General features: G+C 34.8%; 1 protein-coding gene and 2 pseudogenes across 2 annotated transcripts; 1 reads left to right on the top strand and 2 right to left on the bottom strand.

Moving 5' to 3' along the window:
- The first annotated feature begins 2,059 nt into the window (after positions 1-2,059).
- Positions 2,060-2,794, top strand: LOC120174491 (annotated as a pseudogene).
- Positions 2,795-4,651: 1,857 nt separating this feature from the next.
- Positions 4,652-6,599, bottom strand: LOC120174490 (HVA22-like protein a). Of its 2 annotated transcripts, none has more exons than XM_039181312.1 (5): positions 6,350-6,599; positions 6,059-6,085; positions 5,836-5,943; positions 4,931-5,177; positions 4,652-4,794 (listed from the first exon to the last, which is right to left on the bottom strand). In XM_039181312.1, exons 1-5 carry the CDS (start codon positions 6,409-6,411, stop codon positions 4,759-4,761), a joined length of 480 nt encoding a protein of 159 aa, XP_039037243.1. In that variant the 5' UTR covers positions 6,412-6,599; the 3' UTR covers positions 4,652-4,758. The 2 variants fall into 2 exon arrangements, with proteins under 2 accessions (XP_039037243.1, XP_039037242.1); XM_039181311.1 differs by having other exon boundaries at positions 4,667-4,794; positions 5,836-5,958; positions 6,350-6,588.
- Positions 6,600-7,505: 906 nt separating this feature from the next.
- On the bottom strand, positions 7,506-21,578 carry LOC120174466 (annotated as a pseudogene).
- Between the last annotated feature and the right edge of the window lie 3,221 nt (positions 21,579-24,799).

Below are 24,799 nucleotides of genomic sequence, written 5' to 3'. Positions count from 1 at the left end.
TTGTATTATGTTAATTGCTCTTTCGAACATGTTTGTTGGTTCTTGATCATTTGAATAATGGACTTTGGCCATATTATCAGTTATTTTTTTTATTAATTTGTGGCGATTATATGGTAACATTTATTTAAAATATTTTTCATTATTTAATAATGAGTGTTTAAACACCTTTATATACATCGTGCTTGAACCCGAGATCTCCAAATATAACAATCATCCATTTAATCACCAAGGTTACTTACTTACATATTTATCATTTATTATCAGTAAATTTGGACACTTTTATCTTCCTTAGGATGATTTTTATTTTATTTTTAATATGAAGGATTTTTTTAACAAGATTTTCCTTTTTACTCGAAAAAATTGTACAAAACCAAAATTATTTATAACATTACATATTGTCGAAGGTTAAATGTGTAATTTAATATTATCATCCTCTGTATCATTCTTATGGAATAAGTGATCCCTTGTCTCTTGAGAATTGTTGCAATTGACACAATTCTTCAGTGCTAATTCCCATTCTTAGAAGCCAATCTCTGGTAGGTAATCTGTTCAGTAAAGTCATCCAAGCAATCAAGCTATGCTTCGGAATATGCGTTGGAACCATATAAGCTTATGCCAAGAAACTTTATGCCCTTTGAGTCGAATCGTTTCCCAAATTTCCCTTATTTACGGGAACGAGAAGAAAGTATTGGTAAAGCTTTGGTCCTCATTTTTAAAATTCTTTTGATAAAATCTTGCTCCTTAAAATACAAAAAATATAAAAATTTTAAGTAGAGATAACTTATAAAATTTTAAGGTACCAAAACAAATTTTCAATATAAATACAAAAAATCTAAAATATAAAAATTTAAATTTTTAGGAAATGATCGCCCCACTGATCCCCTCTCACTCCATCTCTATACCACTCGTCCCCTCGTTCCATCTCTGTATGGTATAATGTAGCCTTATTGTTTCTACTTTAATTAGTGTTAAGCCAAAAAAAAAAAAAGAGCTAGTGTTTGAATCTCTAAACAGTTGCCTAGATCCTACAAATCTATATCAGATTTTGATGGGCCAAGCTGCTGAGATTTTTAAGAAATCAAAAAATGCCAAAAACTTTATGCCCTTTGAATCGAATCGTTTCCCAAATTTCCCTTATTTGCGGGAACCAGAAGAAAGTATTGGTAAAGCTTTGGTCCTCAGTTTTAAAATTTTTTGATAAAATCTTGCTCCTTAAAATACAAAAAATATAAAAATTTTAAGTAGAGATAATATAAATTTTAAGGTACCAAAACAAATTTCAATATAAAATACAAAAAATATCTAAAATATATAAAATTTAAAATTTTTAGGAAATGATCGCCCCACTGATCCCTCTCACTCCATCTCTATACCACTCGTCCCCTCTCGTTCCATCTCTGTATGGTATAATGTAGCCTTATTGTTTCTACTTTAATTAGTGTTGAGCCAAAAAAAAAAGAGCAAGGTTTTGAATCTCTAAACAGTTGCCTAGATCCTACAAATCTATATCAGATTTTGATGGCCAAGCTGCTGAGATTTTTAAGAAATCAAAAAACAAAAATAAAAGCTTTAATTAATTAGTTAGTAATTTTTTTTCATTCTATTACCATCGTTTAATATATTTTCACCTTAGAAATAAATTGATCAACACCCATCACTAGGTTTCACTCAGTCGAGAGCTCAATTTCATGAAAACAAATGGTTCATGTTGGAATTAGAATAGTTTGGTTAATTATCAGAATTTTGATTATTATAAATGTAAACCACTGTGAACCAAAGCAGTATATATATTTTCAAGGTTTCGGATTCGAACATTTTTGTAAGGATAAACATCATATGTTCTAATTTACATTTTAAAAATAATTGTATATAATATTTAATAATTCATAATTAAGAAAATATAGTGAAACTGACTTAAGCATGATCTAGATAGTTGTGGGCCAATTTAATGCAGAAATATGTGACAAATGGGGTCTCAGTATTATAGTTTTATTTATTTTAATATGTTGTTATCAACTACCATATTCTTTCCAATCTCATCCTCAAACTCTCTTTATAAACTGCCGATCTCCTCCAATTTCCAACTCATTGTTAATTACAAGTGAGAGCCATAAGAAAGGTAGGGTTCTTCATGTCTAGCCGAGGATCAAGAGCTTCAAACAAAATCACCAACGACGAGCTCGATGCCCTCATCGTAAAACTTCAAGCATGCTCCCTCGCTCAATCACGGCCGCCATGGCAGGGTACACCCTTCATTCTCCTTGTCATTCTCTCACTTTTTCTTGTTTTATTTCGTCGAATGCTCGGTGTTTACCCCAGCATTAAATAACGACTGCGACGTATCTGAAAGGACTGAGTTTAGATCATGATATCTGTTGCAATCCACTTGACATTTGACAAAAGACAACAGGGAAGCCATTGTTGTGAACTCTTCATTAATCTCGGAGTTTATCGAATGATCAGATTCAAACATTTTGAAGACAGAGGACAAAGTACATGATGTTATGTTAAAAAGTAGAAATATATTTCAAGGTTAATTGACTGTATGATTTTGTTATACGTGTGTAGGTATCATCATCAACGACGAGAGCATTGAAGGAGACATGCAGTTATATAAGAAGATTACAGAAAGAAGTAGATGATTTGAGCGAGAGGCTGTCTCAATGTCTAGATTCCATGGATATAAGTAGCTCTGATGTTGAATTTCTTACAAATTTGCTTCACCAGTAAAGCCTTGTCCCCTTCTCTCTCTCAATTTGTCTCAAGTCCCAACGACAGACAAATATATTTGTGTCTCTTTAAACAGTCTTGTTCCATTGTTTCTTGGTTTATATATATCCGAGTTTGATTGGTGAGTACAAATCGTTGTATATAAAAGAATGCAAAGTATTTTCCAAATTCTGGTTTGTTCGTCTTTATTAATTTTTTTTTTATAATTATTCATATTCAAATGATTGAAAATTTATAATAATCGATTCGAGTTTAAAGATTTACATATTCATAAAATTTACAATAATTGTTTCAATAAAAGAAAAATCATTAGTAATCTAAGATATTTTGATGGGACTGAATTAACGGTGGAATTGGGAGGAGTGATTAGATATAAATAATCTCTTCCCTTAATTACATCCTAAAACAACAGTAATTCATAAGTGGTGCCAAAAGCTCAACCAACTAATAGACTATTCAACAACCATTATCATCACCAACAGACAGTACATGAATTTACAAAACTCCATTGGTTCATACCTATCTCCTTGAAATTCGAGATTTCGAATTCTCCTCAGGTCAATTTTGTACAAATAAGGCGATAATAATTTTCCTTGCTTTGATATCACTATGATTGATTAAGATGGTGTTTATTTCTTATTATATTGATATTCCCTTCTTTGAACCATCAGATTGGATTTTAATACGCAACTTGCGTTTGTAGATAGTTTTCTTATGTCGCTCGACTCTGATTTGCAGTTTATCGGTGGTCTTTCAGTAGTTTGATCCTTTTTTTGGCTCGTTTTCTAATACGATCGGATCTATTCGTATCTATCTTTTGTTCTTTAGTTAGGTTTTTTAACATTTTCATTGTATGGTACTTGTGTGATCTTAAGTAACTAGTTTCATGTGTTAATAAATATATAGGAAAATATTCTAATTACGTGTTTAGTTTATAGTTATGATTGTAAATCTTCAATTTAATTTTGGGTATTTTTTCTTTTTAATAAAACCAGTGATTTCTGTAAAAAAATTATTTAAATCTAAATAAATTTATTTATAATGTCAATGATATTAATTGTTTCCAATTTAAATAATTTTCTTTATTATATATAAATATGTATACTTCATATTATTTTCTGCATGTATAAATAAATTTTGAAATTTCATTTATAAATTAAATATTATTTGAAATTATGTAATATATTTATAATATTAATTTTTTAAAAGAAAAAGTTATGATGCTTTGAGCTAAGCCGTGGGCATGAAGATGCCAACTACCACCTGTAAATCATGGCTTGAAGGTGTGGTACTCATTCCTGACCTAGAAGGATTCTCAAAACTGCTCACTCTCCTTTGGAGGGTATGGAATAGGAGAAATAAATGGGTGCAATTCAAGAGGCTAGATATATGGTAAGCATACCATGGATTACTGGAACCCAATTCAAGGAGGCAAACGACTTCGATCCCAATATTAACAAGGCTAGAACGGGGCCTTATATACAATGGGAAAAAAACCAGGGACATGTTTCTTCAAGATTAATGTCGATGGGGAAAGCCGCAATAGAAGTGGTTGCAAGAGACCACCATTGGGGTTGCACGGAAACTGGTCGGCCCTCACACAGCAAAATCAATAGAAGCTGTTGGATTCACGGAGGGCATTCGTATGACTATTGAGAATGGTTGGGACTCTGCGATTGTTGAAGGCAATGCCATCTCCATAGTCACTTGTTTGGCAAACCCATATAGGGACATTTTGGTTGTAGGATTGATGCTCAACGAGGCGTGCGAGCTTCTTGAAGGCTCCCGAGTCTAAAAGTGCATTATGTGCACCTACAGGTCAACCGGGTGGCACACACTCTAGCCCATTGAGCTTTGTCGAGGACCAATCTAATGAACCGGAGTGTATTAATACATCCATTTTAAAAAAAATAGTTCATATTGACAAAAAAAAGTGTCTTTTGGATATCCGGCATAGTTATACGGTCACTATTAGAGCGATAAGTACCGGGACTGCAAACTATATGTTCGTTGTTAGAGCTACAAGCATCAATATCGGTAGCCACTACTCCTCGACTTGTCAGCCTGAAAAACCACAAGTGGAACAATGCATTATTACAAAAACAAACCAATGGATGAAACATAAAAGACGCTATAATATTGACGGCAGCTCTCAAAAGCATGTAAATGAAGGAGATTCCGATTTTGGTCAATGGCATACCCTATGAATGAGCTTCTCAAATGCCTCAGTTCCATTCTCTTCCATGTATCTCTCCGCAGCAGTTAAAATATCATCTGGTTTACTGAAGAAGTTCTTCTTCCTTGGAACATACCAGATGTTAATGGTCTGTTGCGGGTTGATAAAGAAAGGTCTCAAGTAATGCTCGTAAACGTAGGAAGCACCGCTGAAGTACGGGATGACCAGCCAACAGGTGAAAGTCAGCTTCGCGTAAGACCAGATTGGAATCCTGTATTCGACTTCTAAAAGGCTTCAGCAAGGAATAGACAAATGCAGTTTCATGTGCAGAATTATGATAAGAAAGGCTTTAGCATGCAACTTTCCCTTTCAAATCATACATAGAGCCATAGACAATCGACATGATTAAGTACCGAAGAGTCGTCTTATATATTTACCTATAAACTAGACATCCCTTCTTTAAACCAATCAAAGCCATGAAATTTTTCACAGAAATATCCGACAAACTAATCCAGGAAAAATAATATAAAGAGAAGTATTTAGTACATCGGTCAAACTTCAGTAATAACCAAGTCGGGTTTAAATCACAACGGTTTCCACTTTTCGATGGAATCAGTATGTTGTTATAAAGCCGATTGAAACCCTTGGTAAGCATACACATTAAAAAATGGGTTCCTCTTCTAGTGGATAAGAAGATAACCAAAGAATACAACAGGTTTGGTCACCTAAATTGCCATTTTTTCTTGAGTTGGCCAACTAGAATCAATATTTTTTATCAAACATATTAGCGGACCGCCCTCTTCTCCCTCTCTCGCACGTGCCGAAACGAAAGCGAAAAGTTAACTTGGACTCTAGGGATAGTGTTAGAACCACAAATATTGTATCGACAAGCATAAAAAACTTGACAATTCAAGAGCAAACAAATTTACCATTCAATGACTCTGGCAAAGGAGAGTTCCAGCAACGTCAACATGGAATACAGAACCCAATATGTAAGCCATTGCCGGTCATCGGCACGAGACTCGGATTCAATCGCCCTAACGGAGGCATAACTGGTTTGAATTCAACAACATAGAACAATTAAACCAATTCAAGTCAAGACAAAATCTCAATTATACCAATAAAAAGGGGGGGAAATTGAAATACACTCACAGAGGGTACAGAAGACTAATGACTGGCCTGCAAAATCAACCCAAACACCAAATTAACAAATACATTATAAAAAATTCCCAGGAAAAAAAAAACACAACACAACTTGGTAATGTCAGATTAATTACTTCAAAAAAATAACTTGAGGTTAAAGTAGACAATAAAGCCAAAAAACCTTTCTATTCTATTGGTTCTTGTTTTAAGATTTCTCTTTACATTCTTAGAGAAGCAATGGCATACATACATACATTCCCAGAAAAAGGAAACAAGACAAATGGTGCAAGAGGAAATTACCCAGCAAGAACATCAAAGTTCTTAAGAAGAACCTTAAGGAAACTTCCAGACCCAGATCCCATCTTCAATTTCCAATGCAATTTTTTGTAGGTCTTTGTCCTGTTTTTTTTCTGATCTCCAGAAAATGAAAAACACTAGTAGTTGAGTTGGGCTTCGCTTTTGTTGCTGTTGATGGTGGGGTTTGAGTGACGTTGGTGTTTATGCGTGTAAAGCAGAGCTGCTAAAGATGCCAAGTAAAAGCTGGTTTTTGTAAGACAAATTACTGGCAGGTACGGGTTGTTCGGTGGTGTGATCTAGCGGTGATAAAAATAGACGTCTTAGGATTAGTGATGCAAATTCGAGATAGCGAATAAAATTATGCTGGTATTTATTTATTTTTAAAAATATTTATTTTGATTCGTGTTTAAATTTTTAATATCTTATATATTAATTTAACGTTCGATATGTTCGCCAAAATGATGAAATTACACCATCAATCCTTATACTCCTTAGAATTCACAGTATAAACTCCAAAATGCACTCTATCTTCAATTTAGTACTTAACTTCACTAATATTTAAAATTTAAAAAATAAATATATAAAAGAAAAAATTGGAGTAAACATGCTTATAAACGAATTTTTCGTAAACATAAAAAACTGTACACACTTTGTTCATGTTTATTTATTAAATAAACACAAAAATTTTGTTCATACTCATTTATTTAACTTAATAAACGAATATTATACGAACAATTCACAAATAATTTATTAAATGTTCTATCCATTTACCACCCTATGGATGTTCCTAACTTTCAACGCTGAGGGTAAATGAGGTTTTCCTTTTAATTTATCCTCTAAATTAATTTTATCTTTCTATTTTGTACTTAGAAATTTTTCATCTTATTTTACTACTTGAACTGTTATTTTCATCTTATTTTATTTTAAAAAAATCATTATAACATCCTCATTAATAACTTCTTTTATATATATATATATATCAAAATCAAACTCGCTGATAACATATCAGATTGAGTATGAAGAAGGCATGTAAGTTAAAAATATTGAATAAGCCATGAACTGTACAATGAAGCATGCTATCAGATAAAGCCTCTAGGAAAACGTAGTTACAACTAAGGGAATCTGAAACGTGCTTAAAATAGCATCTGAATTTGGAACTTCAGCTTCTTGTGCAACCCATTTGGAACTGCGCACCTTCATTTTTCCGTTCAAGGCAAGGGCCAACATCATATTCCTCTACATACCACAGCTCCGACACGGTCGCCTGAATCATATGTACAAACATCAGACACAAACAAATCTTATAGATATGTATATGTGTGTATAATATATGGTTGAAGTGCACGAAAACATAGATTGCAAAGATAATAATGCATTTCCATTCAACCATGTACTAGCTGGTAGACTAATGCTATGCCTAGTACAAGAGGGTCTGTGTTTCGATAAGTTATTTGACTTCGTATCAAACAGCTCCAATGCTCGAGGACTTCCTAAGATAAGACGGAGAAGAATTGATAAATCAGATACCAGTCCCGACATATTCTTCCACAAAATGAGCTTAAAAGTGTCTCGGAGCCATGTTTTGTACAGGTTGCGAGGTTCCACAGTTCAACATCAAAGAACTTAGATATTGAAGAACATACAATGTACATTGTGTAGTCAATTGTATGTTCTTCAATATCTAAGTTCTTTAAGAACTTAAATTAATTGTCCTTAAAGGACATACAATGTACAATTGTTCTTAAAGGACAATTAAAATATCATACCGATCCAAACTGATTCTGGTTCAGGCTAGTTCAGTTATTTATGGTATTTGATTCGGTTTCAGTTCAACTTTCAAAAAACCAGAATACTGCACATGACCAGCAAATCTTTTCTAGAACAGAACTGAATCTATCACTCCTAGGTGAAAGTATTTCATGCTGCTGTTGCATGAATTGTCAATAGGGACAAAGACAAGATGCGAAGTTGCATAGTTTTTTATTTTCTTTTGTGATTCAGAGATTTAGAATATGGATTTTAAGAAATGTAGAAGAGAAGGGGGGGTTATAAAGTGATTAACTGAAAAAATGAGGATCATGCACATGTGATGCATAGGCAGCTATTCGAACAATGAAACTGCATATGACAAGTGATGATACAAAGTATACCAACTTGCCTTAAATCCGCGGATTTTATTGTTGAGTTGAGAGACCAGCTTATGGAACAGTTCAATCTGGTTTGAGGTATTATTGGTGTCCTGCATAAGACGTGCATTATATACATATATGTAAGAATATGAGCTAGAAGCCGATCACATAATTCTCGATAACTGCTATTTTCCATTAGACCTAAACAATGAAACTATATATAACAAGATTTACCAGCCATTTATTTTTCCTGAGTAGCATAAAGTTACACTTTACTTGTACAAGAGTTAGGGGAACCTTACCATGTTGAAGTCCGCAAAATTGGTTTTCACAAAATTACAACAGCGATTACTTTTTCATAATTCAAGGTTCAACCATCATGGCAATATGAAAAGGAATGAAATATCCACGTTTACCTAGAGAACTCAAAAGAAAGGCATGAAACAAAGAAGATGATGTGATCCCCAATTCAACTCTCACCATGCATGGATTTGGTCCAACATTATGTTGGATTTATCTGGTTATTTGCTGGATTGTTGGTTGATTTCTTTGTACGAGTAAATTCAGTAATTTCTTAAATAGATGCAAGACTTGACAATGATTGCAACTTCTCTCGATGTTCTTCATGCACGTTACATCATAAAATTAAGAAAATAAAAAGGAAATTACAGCAACTAAATAGAATTTCAAAGATTATCGCAATAAATAGAACATCAAAATAATACCATGAGTGAAGCTTTAGGGTGACTCAGAAACCTGGCAAAAGATGTGTGAAGAATAGCAGCATCATACTGCAAGAGTAAGCAGATAAATATTCATTATATTCTTATTATTGTCAAACAAATACGGACAGACAGATCCCGATAACGATGCCAAAACCATTAAATAAGAATTAAGAAGACAAGACATTGCCATAAAAAAGCATAGCCCTTGAATTCAAATTGCCATTTGAATATTACTAGTTTGACCAAAATTAAAGTTTTCATAGGTGTCGTAACCGTCTTTCGGTTGGGCCCCGGAATTGGGCTTCGACTTGAATTGATGGGTTGGAGTCGCCACCGACCACTTTAAAACGAATTTAGGTGGGTCGGACACCATCTTACCTGATCTGCGTTGTACTAGAAACGTGTCGGGTTCGGGAGTCGGTTACGGTCAAGGAAGAATTAGCACCCTTAAACCGCCCTTTCGGTACCAATTAATTTTCCGGTTGTCTTTATAGCGAAAAATAGAAAATTTAAATTTAAATTTAAATTACTCGATTCAAATTACTCACCTTTGATCAATTGAAATTTATCTACAAAGTCAAAAATGTTAGGGGAAAGAGAAAGAAAAAAAAGTAAATATTGAATAAATAAAAGGAAGGAAAAAATAATAATAATACAAATGCTAGATTTTAAAAGTGATAAATTAAAAATAAGAAAAGGAACAAAAATACACTGAAATTAAGGTAAAAATGAATAATTAAAAAAATGCTAAAATTAAAAAAGAAAAAAAATTAAAGGACTAAATTAAAACAAATTAAAATGGATGGTTAACCAGGTACTAAAAATAAACTGCAAAATAAAAAAAGTAAGGGGGCCAAATTGCAAAACAATGTAAATTAAAAGTAGGGGCTGAATTGAATAAATCAAAATTTTAGAGGTCAAATTGCATACAGTGACCAGATTGTAAAGCGATTCAAACATCCAGGGACTGCGGAGAGAATTAAAAAATCTTCTAATTGTAAGGAGGCCCCTGGTATATAAATAGGCAAACAAGCCTTTTTCTCTCATTTGTAACTCTCCCACAACGAAAGCTTCTCTCATTCTCTCTCAATTCTCTCAGACTCCTCCCATCAAGCGATTCCCGGCCACCGTCAGACGCCCTAGATCTGGAAAAACCCCTCGGTTCCTTTACCTTTTCCGACGACTCCTCGGGTCTCGAGGGTGTTTGGCTCCTCTTGGTTCTGACGCACCACCGATGTACTTTTTTATATGGTTTCTTGCTTTATGTCTTTGTGAGGATTTTGTTGATATTTGCTCTGGTTTTTTTGTGGTGGTTCGATCGCTTGTCGATCGTTGTTTCTGTTGTGTTGATATTGTATGTATGGTGTTCTCCGGGTTTTTTGTTGGTTCTGTCGATGATCGGTTTCGTTGATGCCTCCCTCTGTTCTGTGTTCTCTGATGATTGTCCCCCCTGTACTGTGTTGGTCGTGGGTTTTTATAACCCCCCACCGGTCGTTGGTCTGTTTCGAAATACGGGGCTCTCGTGGCCGTTGAGGCCGGACACCCCGGGATGGGTCAGTCCCGGAATCTCGGCCGGAAAATCTGACCGTTTGGGTGACGTGCTTGACTCCTCGAATCCCTTGTGTGGCGCCTGTTGACATGCGTGCCTAGGGTTTTCAGACCATAAACCTTTGCTGGGCTAGTTCAGGCCCGTTCTGACTTGTTTGGACCTCTTTTTGGACCTGAAACAAAACCAAAATAAGTTAAAAAATGAATAATAATAATATATATATACATAAATATTTTCAAAAACATATAATATATAAATTTTCAAAATGTTTTTTAAACTATATAATATATGAATGTTTTCAACATGTTTTCAAAAATATTATATAAGTTTTCAAAAACATTTTAAAAACTATATAATATATAAATGTTTTCAAAATGTTTTCAAAACTATATAATGTATAGTTTTAAAAAAAACATTTTAAAAAATATATATAATATATAAGTTTTCAAAATGATTTTAAAAATTATATATTATATATATTTTTTAAAATGTTTTTTAAAAAAACTATACATTATATAGTTTTAAAAACTATTAAAAACTATATATTATATACGTAGTTTTAAAATATGTATATATATAAAGGAAAAAAATATGTCGACGAAAATTAGTGTCTACAGCTGCCCTCTTTGTCCTTTTTCGTGGAACGAAAAATAGGACAAAGATAAAAAGACACAAATTTTCATTCGGTAGAGTTGAAAAATAACTCCCTGTCAAGTCGAGTCCACCTTGAAATGAAATGGAATTGAAGCCATAGTTCGAAATTTGAATCGGAACGTGGCTTCTCGTTGCCAAATTATAGCCAACTTTGGTATTCTTTCCGGTTTAAAGACCTTGGTTAAAACTCGAACGGAAAATAGTACATGGACTCTACCCAGTGGTTGATTTTTGAGCTGAATGAAATCGAACTCGAAAGGTATTCGTTGACAGATAGTTTTTATCAACTTAAGCTATACTGTCGGAAAGCGGTTTCTTGCCACTAAGGCACGGCTAACCCGAGTCTTATTCTCGACTTGAAAGCTTCGAATGCAACCGGACAGTAGTGAATGATGTGTCATCGAGCTGAATGGAATCAAACTCAATAATTTTATTGACATATAGCGCTTCTTGCTTTGGGATATGTTGAAAATGATGTGCCTTGGAGCTGAGCGTAGTCGAACTCGAAGGTCTTTGGTGACAGATAACCCTTCTAGACTTGAGTTATGCTGTGAATGATATGCCCTCGAAGCTGAGTGTAATCGAACTCGGGGGTCTTTGGCAGATAGCTCTTCTCGACTTAAGCTATGCTGCAAATGATGTGCCGTTGAGCTGAGCGTAGTCGAACTCAAAGGTCTTTTGTTGGCAACAACCCTTCTAGACTTAAGTTGTGATGCAAATGATATGCCTTGGAGCTGAGCGTAGTCGAACTCGAAGGTCTTTGGTGACAGATAACCATTCTAGACTTGAGTTATGCTGTGAATGATATGCCCTCGAAGCTGAGTGTAATCGAACTCGGGGGTCTTTGGCAGATAGCTCTTCTCGACTTAAGATATGCTGCAAATGATGTGCCGTTAAGCCGAGCGTAGTCGAACTCAAAGGTCTTTTATTGGCAGACAACCCTCCTAGATTTAAGTTGTGCTGCAAATGATATGCCTTGGAGCTGAGCGTAGTCGAACTCGAAGGTCTTTGGTGACAGATAACCCTTCTAGACTTGATTTATGCTGTGAATGATATGCCCTCGAAGCTGAGTGTAATCGAACTCGGGGGTCTTTGACAGATAGCCCTTCTCGACTTAAGCTATGCTGCAAATGATGTGCCTTTGAGCTGAGCGTAATCGAACTCGAAGGTCTTTGGTTGGCAAATAGCCCTTTTTGTCTTGAGCTATATTGCAAATGTTGTCTTAAAAATGGCTTCTCTTCACAAGTCTAAGTCGGTCGTAGTTCTTCAGGTGGTTCCTCTGAGCGAGTCTGAACCAAATGAGACGATCTTTGAATGACTCCCCTTTTACGGGAAAGCCCACTGATGAATTCTATCAGCCGAATATCTTCCGTCGTGGAATTGAAATCTGGCTTGAAGACATTAACTTGAAATATGTTGTTCTTTGTTGAGTTGTTGAACTAGATTTGGTTTGAATTGGTTCTCGAACCTATCTGAAATTGGTTCTGAGATATGTAGATATGTCAAGTCGGTTGAGGTGTAGCTTCTCACTGCTGAGTTAAGCAACCACCATCGTTCTTCAAAGGCGCTTGTGAATCGAGTATCTTTCATCCTGAAGTTGAAACTTGATTCTAAAAGCTGCGAAAAATCATGTATGCCAAAATGACGAATATGATGCACCTAAGTATGTCTAAGATGCATGCAACATGAATGAATTATGTGTTATTTCTTGGATGGAGTCTCATGTTTAGCCTGTCAATCTGGTCCTTGGAATGGATCGTGCCCTATTTGCTTCCCGAGCATTGGCTTTACAGACCTTTCATATCTGAGACTGTTCTGCTTGAAAATGTTTTTCTCCTTTTTCTTGTTTTAGGAGAGAAAAATGATAAAAATGTTGTAAAATATTGTTCGCAATTGAATCAAATTGTAAATGTGAGTTCAAAAAATATCAAAGGAATCAAGAGCTCTTTTAATGCTTTCAGAGTTACAAATCTTTGACAAATGTTCAAATGGATGCGTTGGCTTTAGGTTGGCCTCCTTTCTAAGGTTTTGGTAACCCAAAATGTCATTTTTTTTAAATATCGAAATATGCTTTGGCATCTCATTTGGGTGCGGACAAAATGACGCAACTAGAATGACCAATTACTAGACATTTTATTTCGGTCCTCTGAAATCTTCCATTTGTTCAAGCTTTGTAGGCTCCTCCAACAAAGGCGGTGCAAAAAATATCGGTCTAAAAATGAAATTCTTGAGTGCTCGTGTGTAGTCAACTATAACAGGTGTTCCTTAACTCCCTTAGTCCAACATTACCGAAAATTTCTTGCTTAGATAAATTTGATTTAATTTACCGTTATCTGGCAAACTGGATCCATAAAGCCGGGGCGTTTAACCAATTGCTTTAGAGAGACCACTTAACATTATAATCAGTTTTATCAAGTTCATTGAAGGGTTCATTTCATCACAGAGTCTTCAGCCTGACAAGAGCAGTGGAGCAAACACAGAATTGCTAAGTATCCAAGCAATGTCATGGTTTGAACGTAATCTACTCATAAGACCGGGGCTTTCAAGTTTCCTTTATAACCAATTGCCTTAGTGGAATAGCTCAGCTTTACGGATTTAATTTCTTAAGATTGTCAAGAAGAACCTGTTATAGCCTAGGTGTTTGTTGATATTCAAAAATTTCATCTTTAGAGTTCAATTTTCAAGCAATTGACCTAAACTAGATTCACCTACTCGACTCTTTCATTTGTAAAGATCATCATCGTCATTGAACATCTTAAATAAAAAACATAGTAATTGTCATATGCAAATGATGCCCCATGTTGTCCGTACCTTATGAAAGGAAAATGTTGTATTGTTTAATTGTAAGAGCAGGGTACGGTGTTTGAGGGTATATTCTGGGTAACGTCAAGGTCCTTGTTTTAAAACATGTTACTTTGTCAAAGATCCGTAACTTTGAACCATTCACAGAGTTTCTTAATTCAAATGATATTCAAAGAATTGCAAGTTTACAAATGTGATTCATTGCTCGTCATCATTAAAATAACATAAATGTTTTACAAAACTTGAAAAAGTGAGGAAAAAACAAGTTCAAACAGAATGCCTCAAATGATGAAATGATCTTCCTCACTTGGATGTCCCCAAGTTGTTGAAGTCGATCCAGTTCTGGTTACGCATCTTGAATGCGTAACAGTTCTCAATTGTGTGCCCTGGGACACCGCCGTGATATTCACAATGTGCATTCTCATCATACCACTTGGGGTATGGGGGCTTCATGGGTTCCACCGGATATGGTGACACTACATAGGTGTCAAGAAGTTGCTGATAGAGTTCCTTGTATGTCATCGGAATAGGGTCGAAATGTTCCTTTCCTTCCTGGGTTCTCTCTGAGATTGGTTAGAAGTACCAGATGGTACAGCTGCAGTTGTTTTGAGATCGTAACACCTTTGCTAGCGTTGTAGGTGTTGACATTATTGATCTCGCGGTCCTTGTTCTTCACGGGAGGCTTTCTACTAGAGTCACCTCCTTCAATCTTTCCTTGTTTTATGGCCAGTTCAACCATTTCACCGGCCATGACTAAATTTGAGAAACTTCCCGACGTGATTGCTACCAAATGCCCGAAGTAAGGTGCCTTCAGGGTTTGTACAAACAACTTTCTAGTTTCCTTTTCATCTAAAGGTGGATGAACTTGCACAGCCACGTCCCTCCATTTTTGTGCGTATTGCCTGAAACTTTCGTTATGTTTCTTTTCCATGCTTTGTAGCATAACTCGATCTGGTCTTATGTCGTTGACATGTGTATATTGTTCCAAGAATGACTTAGCCAGGTCCTTCCAGTCTTGATATTTTGATCGGCTTATCTGGTTGTACCACCGAATGGCTGAGCCAGACAGACTCTCCTGGAAGCAGTGAATCAGGAGCTGGTCGTTTCCTCCATATCCTGTTATCTTTCTGCAGAACATGGTGATGTGAGCGGATGGACAACTGTTCCCGTCAAACTTCTCGAATTTCGGGGACTTAAATTTCGGAGGAAGAACCAAGTCTGGGACTAGACTGAGTTCCGCGACATCGATTTCATGGTAGTCATGGTCTCCTTTGACTACCTTCATTTGGTCCTCCAATTGTTTGATTTTTTCCTTCATCTTCCTCGCTTTGTCCTCTTCGTCCAAATCTGGTACATGGTAATAACCCGGATTGTTCTTAGGGTTAAATACAGAGGAAGAGGGCTTTGCTTTTGCAGTAGATGAGTCCCCTCGAAGTTCTGGTAAGATTTTAGGTGAGATAACCACTTGCGGGGTAGGTTGTATAGTTACCCCTTCCGGTGAACCTGCCCCAGGCGCACTTGTCTGTTGTAGGCCAACTAACTTGGCAACGATCTGATCAACCAAGGACTCTTGGTTCTTTGTGATTGTTTCTAGAGTATTTTGACTATTTTGGTTTATCTTGTCTTCTAGCTCTTTCTGTAGTTTCAACATATTCTCCTCGATTTGTGTAATTCTGGCTTCCATCCTCTTCTTCTTCAAACGAGTGTTATGCGGATGGGGTGTGTCCAACGCTTGAGGCGGTGTATCCAGTATTTGCTCCCTTTGATGAGACATGTTTATGTTAGTTAATGTGAATGCAAAGAAAATAACAAAATGCAAAGAAAATAAAAAATGCAAAATGTCTAAATGTATGATGCATGAAATGTCCGAGGCATTGATCCAAAAAATGTGCCTGTTATTCTGAATAACCCTTATTGGTGACAAAAGTGTTACGTCTGAAGAGACAAAAAACTTTTTTGACGGTACAGATCCTGCACAGCTTCTGACAAGTTGATTCATCTTTTTCACTGGTTGAATATCCTGTCGAACCATTCCGGCTCCTTTGGCTAAACTTGTGCAAGTGATGGGCTGTTTGCCCCAAAAGGGGTCTCGAATGACTGCAGCTCCGGCTTTCACTCTATGTCGAGCTTGATCCAAACGAAAGTACCATTGGAGCCCTCTATCCGAAGTTTATCGACTTGTTTCTAGAATTCGTCAATAATGGTCTTCAGCTTAGCTAGGGTTTCGCCACTTGTTATCGTAGTTTTCAAAAAGAGCGTCTGGGTCAGCAACATTTTCCTCGTCTTGCCCCTGCAACCTTTGCCTCTGAGTATTCTTTGACCACGGCTGGACTTCTGAGCTTTTTATCTCTTTGTATTATAACCCATTTGTCCATTAATGCAGATTATTCATGTTTTAACAAACACATTTTTGGAGGATCAACACCTCTTTTAAATGATGTGAATGACAAAAAATGCAAAATAAAAAAATGAAAGGAGAAAAAAAAAGTTAGTGAGATAAGGATAATAATAAAAAATGCAAATGAAAAGTCCTACCCCACATGATATCTACCCACATGCTTATTATTCCTACCCGGACATGATCTCTATCCGTATGCTAATTTCAAACAAATCCTAACCGCATATTTGTCTAGTTCGCATGCTTTGAACAGAAAGTAAAGTAGGAAATAAAAACAACCTAGGGTTTGGAATGAGGTTTTGGGGTGGGCTCTAATTCCCTGTATTCTCTCGGTTTAGGTTCTAAAAGGTACTCGAGTTCTCCTTGCTGGTGCCCCTTTGGGTTTGCCAGACCCTTAGTCCTAAGCTCATTACAAGCTTATGTGGACTAAGTTAAACTCGAGAGGAAACATTCCCTTATGCCCATACGGAGAATAAATTCACACGAAGGCATAAGGTATATGAATCCCGAAGGTTACTTGCTAGGCCCATACGGAGAATAAATTCCCACGAAGGCGTCGCTTTCACCCCCACTTAAAAGGGTTTGGAGCTCGGGTATAGAGCATAAGATGACAATTTTGAAAAATCTGAAAACATTAAAAACGTCAGTGCAACTATTTATTTGAAAAATAATCAAAGATAAATAATTGGAATCGAATAAATAAATTAAAATTAAATTTACCATTTTCGCATAAAAGACAACCGAAAATTAATTCTGGCCTGACTCACTTACCTGTCCCCAGTGGAGTCGCCAAGCTGTCGTAACCGTCTTTCGGTTGGGCCCCGGAATTGGGCTTCGACTTGAATTGATGGGTTGGAGTCGCCACCGACCACTTTAAAACGAATTTAGGTGGGTCAGACACCATCTTACCTGATCTGCGTTGTACCAGAAACGTGTCGGGTTCGGGAGTCGGTTACGGTCAAAGAAGGATTAGCACCCTTGAACCGCCCTTTCGGTACCAATTAATTTTCCGGTTGTCTTTATAGCGAAAAATAGAAAATTTAAATTTAAATTACTCGATTCGAATTACTCACCTTTGATCAATTGAAATTTCTCTACAAAGTCAAAAATGTTAGGGGAAAGAGAAAGAAAAAAAAGTAAATATTGAATAAATAAAAGGAAGGAAAAAAAATAATAATACAAATGCTAGATTTTAAAAGTGATAAATTAAAAATAAGAAAAGGAACAAAAATACAGTGAAATTAAGGTAAAAATGAATAATTAAAAAAATGCTAAAATTAAAAAAGAAAAAAAATTAAAGGACTAAATTAAAACAAATTAAAATGGATGGGTTAACCAGGTACTAAAAATAAACTGCAAAATAAAAAAAGTAAGGGGGCCAAATTGCAAAACAATGTAAATTAAAAGTAGGGACTGAATTGAATAAATCAAAAATTCAGAGGTCAAATTGCATACAGTGACCAGATTGTAAAGCGATTCAAACATCCAGGGACTGCGGAGAGAATTAAAAAATCTTCTAATTGCAAGGAGACCCCTGGTATATAAATAGGCAAACAAGCCTTTTTCTCTCATTTGTAACTCTCCCACAACGAAAGCTTCTCTCATTCTCTCTCAATTCTCTCAGACTCCTCCCCTCAAGCGATTCCCGGCCACCGTCAGACGCCGCCGCCGGCCGTCACGAGCGGCGGCCGAAAATAAACGAAACCTCACTGAATGCGCTCCCCGTCGCCCCGAAGCCGAATTGACCACAAAAATACCATGCAATGGGCCAAACGCCCTAGATCTGGAAAAACCCCTCGGTTCCTTTACCTTTTCCGACGACTCCTCGGGTCTCGAGGGTGTTTGGCTCCTCTTGGTTCTGACGCACCACCGATGTACTGTTTTTATATGGTTTCTTGCTTTGTGTCTTTGTGAGGATTTTGTTTATATTTGCTCTGGTTTTTTGTGGTGGTTCGATCGCTTGTCGATCGTTGTTTCTGTTGTGTTGATATTGTCTGTATGGTGTTCTCTCCGGGGTTTTTTGTTGGTTCTGTCGATGACGGTTTCGTTGATGCCTCCCTCTGTTCTGTGTTCTCTGATGATTGTCCCCCTGTACTGTGTTGGTCGTGGGTTTTTATAACCCCCACCGGTCGTTGGTCTGTTCCGAAATACGGGGCTCTCGTGGCAGTTGAGGCCGGACACCCCGGATGGGTCAGTCCCGGGAATCTCGGCCGGAAAATCTGACCGTTTGGGTGACGTGCTTGACTCCTCGAATCCCTTGTGCGGCGCCTGTTGACATGCGTGCCTAGGGTTTTCAGACCATAAACCTTTGCTGGGCTGGTTCAGGCCCGTTCTGACTTGTTTGGACCTCGTTTTGGACTGAAACAAAACCAAAATAAGTTAAAAATTAATAATAATAATAATAATAATAATAATAATAAATAATAATATATATATATATATATAAATATTTTCAAAAACATATAATATATAAATTTTCAAAATATTTTTTTTAAACTATATAATATACGAATGTTTTCAACATGTTTTCAAAAATATTATATAAGTTTCCAAAAACGTTTTAAAAACTATAATATATAAATGTTTTCAAAACTATAATATATGTGTTTTCAAAAATGTTTTCAAATAATTATATATATAAGTTTTCAAAATGATATTATATATATTTTTTAAAATGTTTTTTTTAAAACTATACATTATATAGTTTTAAAAACTATATATTATATACGTAGTTTTAAAATATGTATATATATATAAAGGAAAAAAAATATGTCGACAAAATTAGTGTCTACAATAGGAATCATACAAGTTGCTTCTCTGGAGCTTTTGGAAGTGCCTTTCTCAATTTAGCACGAATGTCTGCAGGATCTGTTCCAGAAATTACCTACAGAGGAAAGAGTGTTTATCGGTGCACTAAAAAGTACAAAATCCATTTTGACAGGTCAGCAGGAAAAAAAGACTATAATTGAAGGAGTAACCTGCCAGCAACCAAGAAGCACACCCGTCGAAGTTAAAACTACCCTGTCTAAGACAATTTCTAAAGGGCATAGCCCCTCTGCAACGGCTTTAACAGCAGCTGCTTCGGCTTCAATCTGAAAAAAGAAAAAAGGCTTCAAAAATCGAACCCAACGACTAACAAGCTGAAAAGAAGGGCACCAAAGTAGCTCCAACAGGCAGATTACCTCAACTTCAGAGGCAGGAACAGGTACAATATGATGCGAGGCATGGAACATACTGAAATGGTACAAACTAGAGTTCTGAAACCAGATAGCTAACCAAAATATATATAAGCAAACAAGCACATGCAAATAAATACAGAAAAAGCAGAAGTTATCAAATAACTGAAGGAATAAATAAATAAACTTATCAAAACTACTCTTGTTATTAAAAAAAGTAACAAATAAATTAAATCCAACAGATTACCATAATAACTAAAGGAAATATGTGGAAGAAACAGTAGCATAAACACATACTGCTTTACAAGAGATTACCTTTGTCAAAGTATGGATCAAATACTTGCTTTACAGCCTCTCTGAAACAAGAAAAACATGCATCAGACTACCATGTAAGGAAACTCCACCCCCCCAACCTCTCAACCCGCAAAAAGAGCTTAGCATATAATGGAAATATTAAATATAAGTCCTCATTAATTATCTCAAAATCCTATAAACCATAGAAAGCCTGTTTCAACTCTTAAAAGGTATTCTAACCAGAAAGCCGAGTTCTGAATTGGTACAACTAAAGTGATGTTTTAATTTACTTATGCTCAAGGGGGATGATGGGAAATCACACATAACTAATATCAAATAAAAGTCACTAGCACATGCCTTTTACTTCTGGGGTCAACGTTCTGTTAATAAACAAGGTCATAAATTTAATAAAAACAACAAACTGAAAAGATGGAAACAAAATTTACGAGATGGGCACTGCGTATTTTGTGCTCATATACAAAACATTGGCTCGTACAGAAGGATGTGCAGCCTGCAACGAGGAAGAAAGCCATTATTAACCGTTGGCCTGGAAGGATTGATTACAGCTCAGTTGACTCCTGTATTACCTTAAGTACAGGTGTTACAGATCCATCTTTCAAAGTAAAGAGATCTGAAAGTGTCAGTGACTGCGAAGTTTCACCATGTTTTAGAAAAGCTGCTCCATGTTCATCCAAAGTCCAAACTCCTTTCCATTTTATCATACAAAGTTGATCTTCTATTCTTATATGACACGAAAGAATCTGATACAAAAAAACCTAACAAAGTTAACAAACTCAAGTCTAAGTTCAGTAATATGTTGATCAAGAATTTGATAAAAGAAAACTATAAGATAAGAGTTTTTAATAACTAAGCCAAACATGATGAATTAACACTACGAATTCACAACTGGAAACATAATGTTCTAGTGAATTCAAACCTAAAACCATCAAAATTAAGTAGTGTCAGGTTTACTCAAACAGTACAGTCATCCAAAAAAGTATCTTCATTTTCCCTAATAAATCAATAAAAAGAAAATACAACAATTACACTAAAAAATCCCAAACCCCAGAAAGTAAACATGAAGTTTAATGAAAACCCAGCAACAAAAAGTCATAAACCGAGGACAACTTTAAAGCTCCCATGAAAAATTAGGATCTCATGATAGAAGAACTAAGCTGCTCACTAATTATTTTAAAGCTAAGATGCCATTAGATCCTAAAAGCTAAGATTAGTATTTCACGATAAAAAAGCTAAGAAATCATTGAAATAGATATGGAAGAAGAAATTAAAAACATTGTAGAGGAAGAAAGACTACCTGAAGTAGGAGGAGGAGCTGAATTGCGGAGAGCCATTTGGAAGAGAAAGTAAAACAAAGCAAGAGAGGAAAACCAGATTAAAGCAACGGTTTTTGAATGGCTCCACCAATTTCTAACTCTACCCATCACCACCATCATTCTTTTGCTTCTTCTTAGCTTCCCTTCTCAAAATAGCACGCAAGAATGGCGATAAAACGGGCGGGCGGACTTTTGCCTGCCCCGAACGTACTTTGAAATCTAACTAAACTATGTATTCAATCATCCAATTATTCTCTTGATTCCGTTTTAACATACTTAATATTACATTTTGATTTCGTTTTAATTATTCAGTGTAAAAAAATTAACAATGATATTGATGTATTATCATAAATAATATTATGTTATTATTGAAAAAAAAAACTATCACATTAAGAGTTCTGTTTAACCTTTTAAGAATGAATGATCAAAAAGAAATAAAACAAAACGTTAATTATGATTTTAAAAAAATAATTAAATGACAAAATAAAATCACACAAATAAATGAGTAGCTAAATATGTAATTTATTCTAAAATTTATTACCTTTATATTAAAGTGTTTTGATCCAAATAAAAGGTATCATTAACCATAAGCTTACTCCATGACTCTAAAATTTATTCACACAATTATATCAGTGGCAATAAATCTCTAGTATCACCTAACAATCATATAACAAATAGTAATTGTACTTTGTATCATTTAACCTCATAAAACAATGAATTAATAATAACAATCAGTCTTACGATAGGGATGGACATGGGACTCGAACCCGACGGGTTACCGATTCGATTCGATTGGGTCGGTTTTTACTTTAATTTAGGTTCGGGTCGGGTTTTTTAAATGTGATGTTTCGGTTTTTAAATGAATTAATAATTTTACTTTATATATTTAGGAATAATTACAATAATACTCATTTATATATGTTTTTTCTAATTAAATCACTGTTTTTATTGAATAAAAATAATATTTTTTATTATTTCGGGACGGGTTTTTAAGTTATATATCGAGTTGGGTGAAATTTTGTTTTGGTCGGGTCGGATCGAGTCTCGGGTGGAGGATTCATTGTGCTCGAGTTGGGTGAACCAAAAACCCGACCCGACCCATGCCCATCCCTAGTACCGAGGGACAAAGTTATGCTTTGTCTCGGGGTCATTGTCTTCCCCATTTTTTTATTATTAAAGAAAATCTATATATAAATCCTAAAGTAAAGGTACTAATTTTAATTTATTTTGATTTTGCCCTTCTCTTTTACTATGGTAATTATATTTTCCCCCCTCTAATTATGTATGTTTAATTATATTTTACCCCTCTTGAGTTGAAACCTGACTCTATCCCTAACGGTACTACCAGTCATACATCTAATATGAATCAATAAAGCTTATGCATACATTAATTTGTAAAAAATATGAGAAATGTTATTTTAATTCGAATCTATATCTAATAATATTACCTATCATTTATATATCTTAATCCATTAATTTGAGTTACTATAAAGCTAAGCTTATTGTAAAATTTACTTCTTGTAAAAATAAAAGGGTTCAAACAGTTATTTATATTAGCAAAACATAGAGAAATAAACTATTCTTTTAGCAAAACATAAATTAATATGAATAAATCACATCATTTGTCATTGAATTTTAGATGTATGGTTGTTGAATTATATATATTTTTAATCAAAACACTAAATTTTTTAATTTAAATATTTTAATCATTGAAGCGTTAATTTTTTAGTAGTACGATAACATGATATTTTTTCTAATGTATGCTAACGTGAAAACCAATAAAATATTTTTTTTATTGATTTTTTATCAGGTTTAAGATTTTTTTTTCATTTTCAACCTTCATCAGAAACCATAGTTCTGTGACATTTTTGTGATTGTCTTAGACACTAATAAACTCATCTCATTGCTCTCCACCACACTGTCAGTTAAATTTCTCTAAAATATCTTTAAAATTCATGAAAGCGCACAATAAATCACCATTTTTTGGGATTTGGGGGTTTCATCGAATTTGAGGGGGTTTGAGGAGTCCATCTAAATACCGAACAATGAAAAGTATTATTTTAAGAAGACAAAAAGTATATCTCAAAACTAGTTTTATCGGACAATCATTAAGAAGATTGAAGTATTAAAATGTCAAAATTTTATATAAATTAGAGTGGATTTCGATGAAAACTAGTCCAAAGAGAATTAAAAGGAGAAAAACACGATATTTTAGCATTAATATTGTGTCAAACGACCATCGACGATGTGCAATGGTAGAACATAGACGGTGGTCGAAGAAAATTACATTTTCTGTATAAAAATGAGAAAAATAATAGCATGCCTAACAATGTTAAAATGTTAATGGCTTAGTGAATGAAAAATCAAATAAAAAAGTATAGTGTTGTAGTTAAAGCTTTGAACAGTTCAATAATCAAAATGAGACAGTGATTAAGCTTTAATGACTAATGGTATAGTTTGTAACACCTCAATCTGATCCAAAATAAATGGTAATCTGGAGATGCCACGTTAAGACATCAAAGTGAGCCAATTAATTCTAATCGATATCATTTTCCATTTTTTTGAATTAATCACTTGTATCTGATCTATTAATCGACTAATCTAGATCGAATACTGCAGAGGCGAGAGCGACCCTCCCTACTCAATTTGCTTCATTCGCAAACGTCATTTTCCATTTTTAATCCATCATATTTCATAATATGTTTTTAAAACAAATATGGACTTATGAAGTAATATTTTTAGACCGTTGATACAAAACTAATTTTACAAAAAAAAATTAATAAAATACAAAATCGTGTGTTGTAAAATAAAGTTTATAGGACAAATAATAATAAGAGTTATATGAATATATATGCTCATGATATTAATATATATATATATATATATGAAATAAATAAAATAAATTTTATATATTGGTACCATGGTCTTCGAGTTGAGGGTGTTTTCATTTACTTATCCTTGAATAATGTTCATATTGTAATCTATCTTTTATTGGAGATTCGGGTATTACCCACACAATTAAGGTCATGAGTAGTATTGCCATTAAGTCTATTTAATAAGTGTAGTGCCACACTAAGATTACTTATAAGATGTATCGCGACTAAGGTTACATGTGAGGTGTATCACCACTAAGGTTATTATATTAAACTAGGAGCTCATCATCTATCATGTCACTAAGGTCATATAGTATAATATACTGCCTATATAAAATCGTGTAGTAGTAATAGTAATAATAATCAATGGGAGTTGGTTCGAATGGTAAGCAACTTGATATTGCTTAAGCATGTCTCGAATTTGAGTCTTTGTATATGCAGAAAATTCCTACTATGAGACTTACTCACTAAAGCTAGGTATACGATTTGGGTCGGTTCAGATTAGTCAAAGCAAAACCT

This window comes from Hibiscus syriacus, unplaced genomic scaffold (genome assembly GCF_006381635.1).
Source record: "Hibiscus syriacus cultivar Baekdansim isolate YM2019G1 unplaced genomic scaffold, ASM638163v2 tig00112107_pilon, whole genome shotgun sequence".
In the NCBI taxonomy this organism is placed as follows: domain Eukaryota; kingdom Viridiplantae; phylum Streptophyta; class Magnoliopsida; order Malvales; family Malvaceae; genus Hibiscus; species Hibiscus syriacus.
The sequence above is the reverse complement of the archived record's forward strand: the minus strand, read 5'-3'. Positions and strand labels throughout refer to the sequence as shown.

Coding starts and splice junctions, on each gene's coding strand:
- LOC120174490 (XM_039181311.1), bottom strand. CDS start 6,411: ATGGGATCTGGGTCTGGAAGTTTCCTTAAGGTTCTTCTTAAGAACTTT. Junction 5,959..6,058: donor ATTAGTCTTCTGTACCCTCT/GTGAGTGTATTT, acceptor AATTCAAACCAG/TTATGCCTCCGTTAGGGCGA. Junction 5,178..5,835: donor TTTGCCAGAGTCATTGAATG/GTAAATTTGTTT, acceptor AGTCGAATACAG/GATTCCAATCTGGTCTTACG.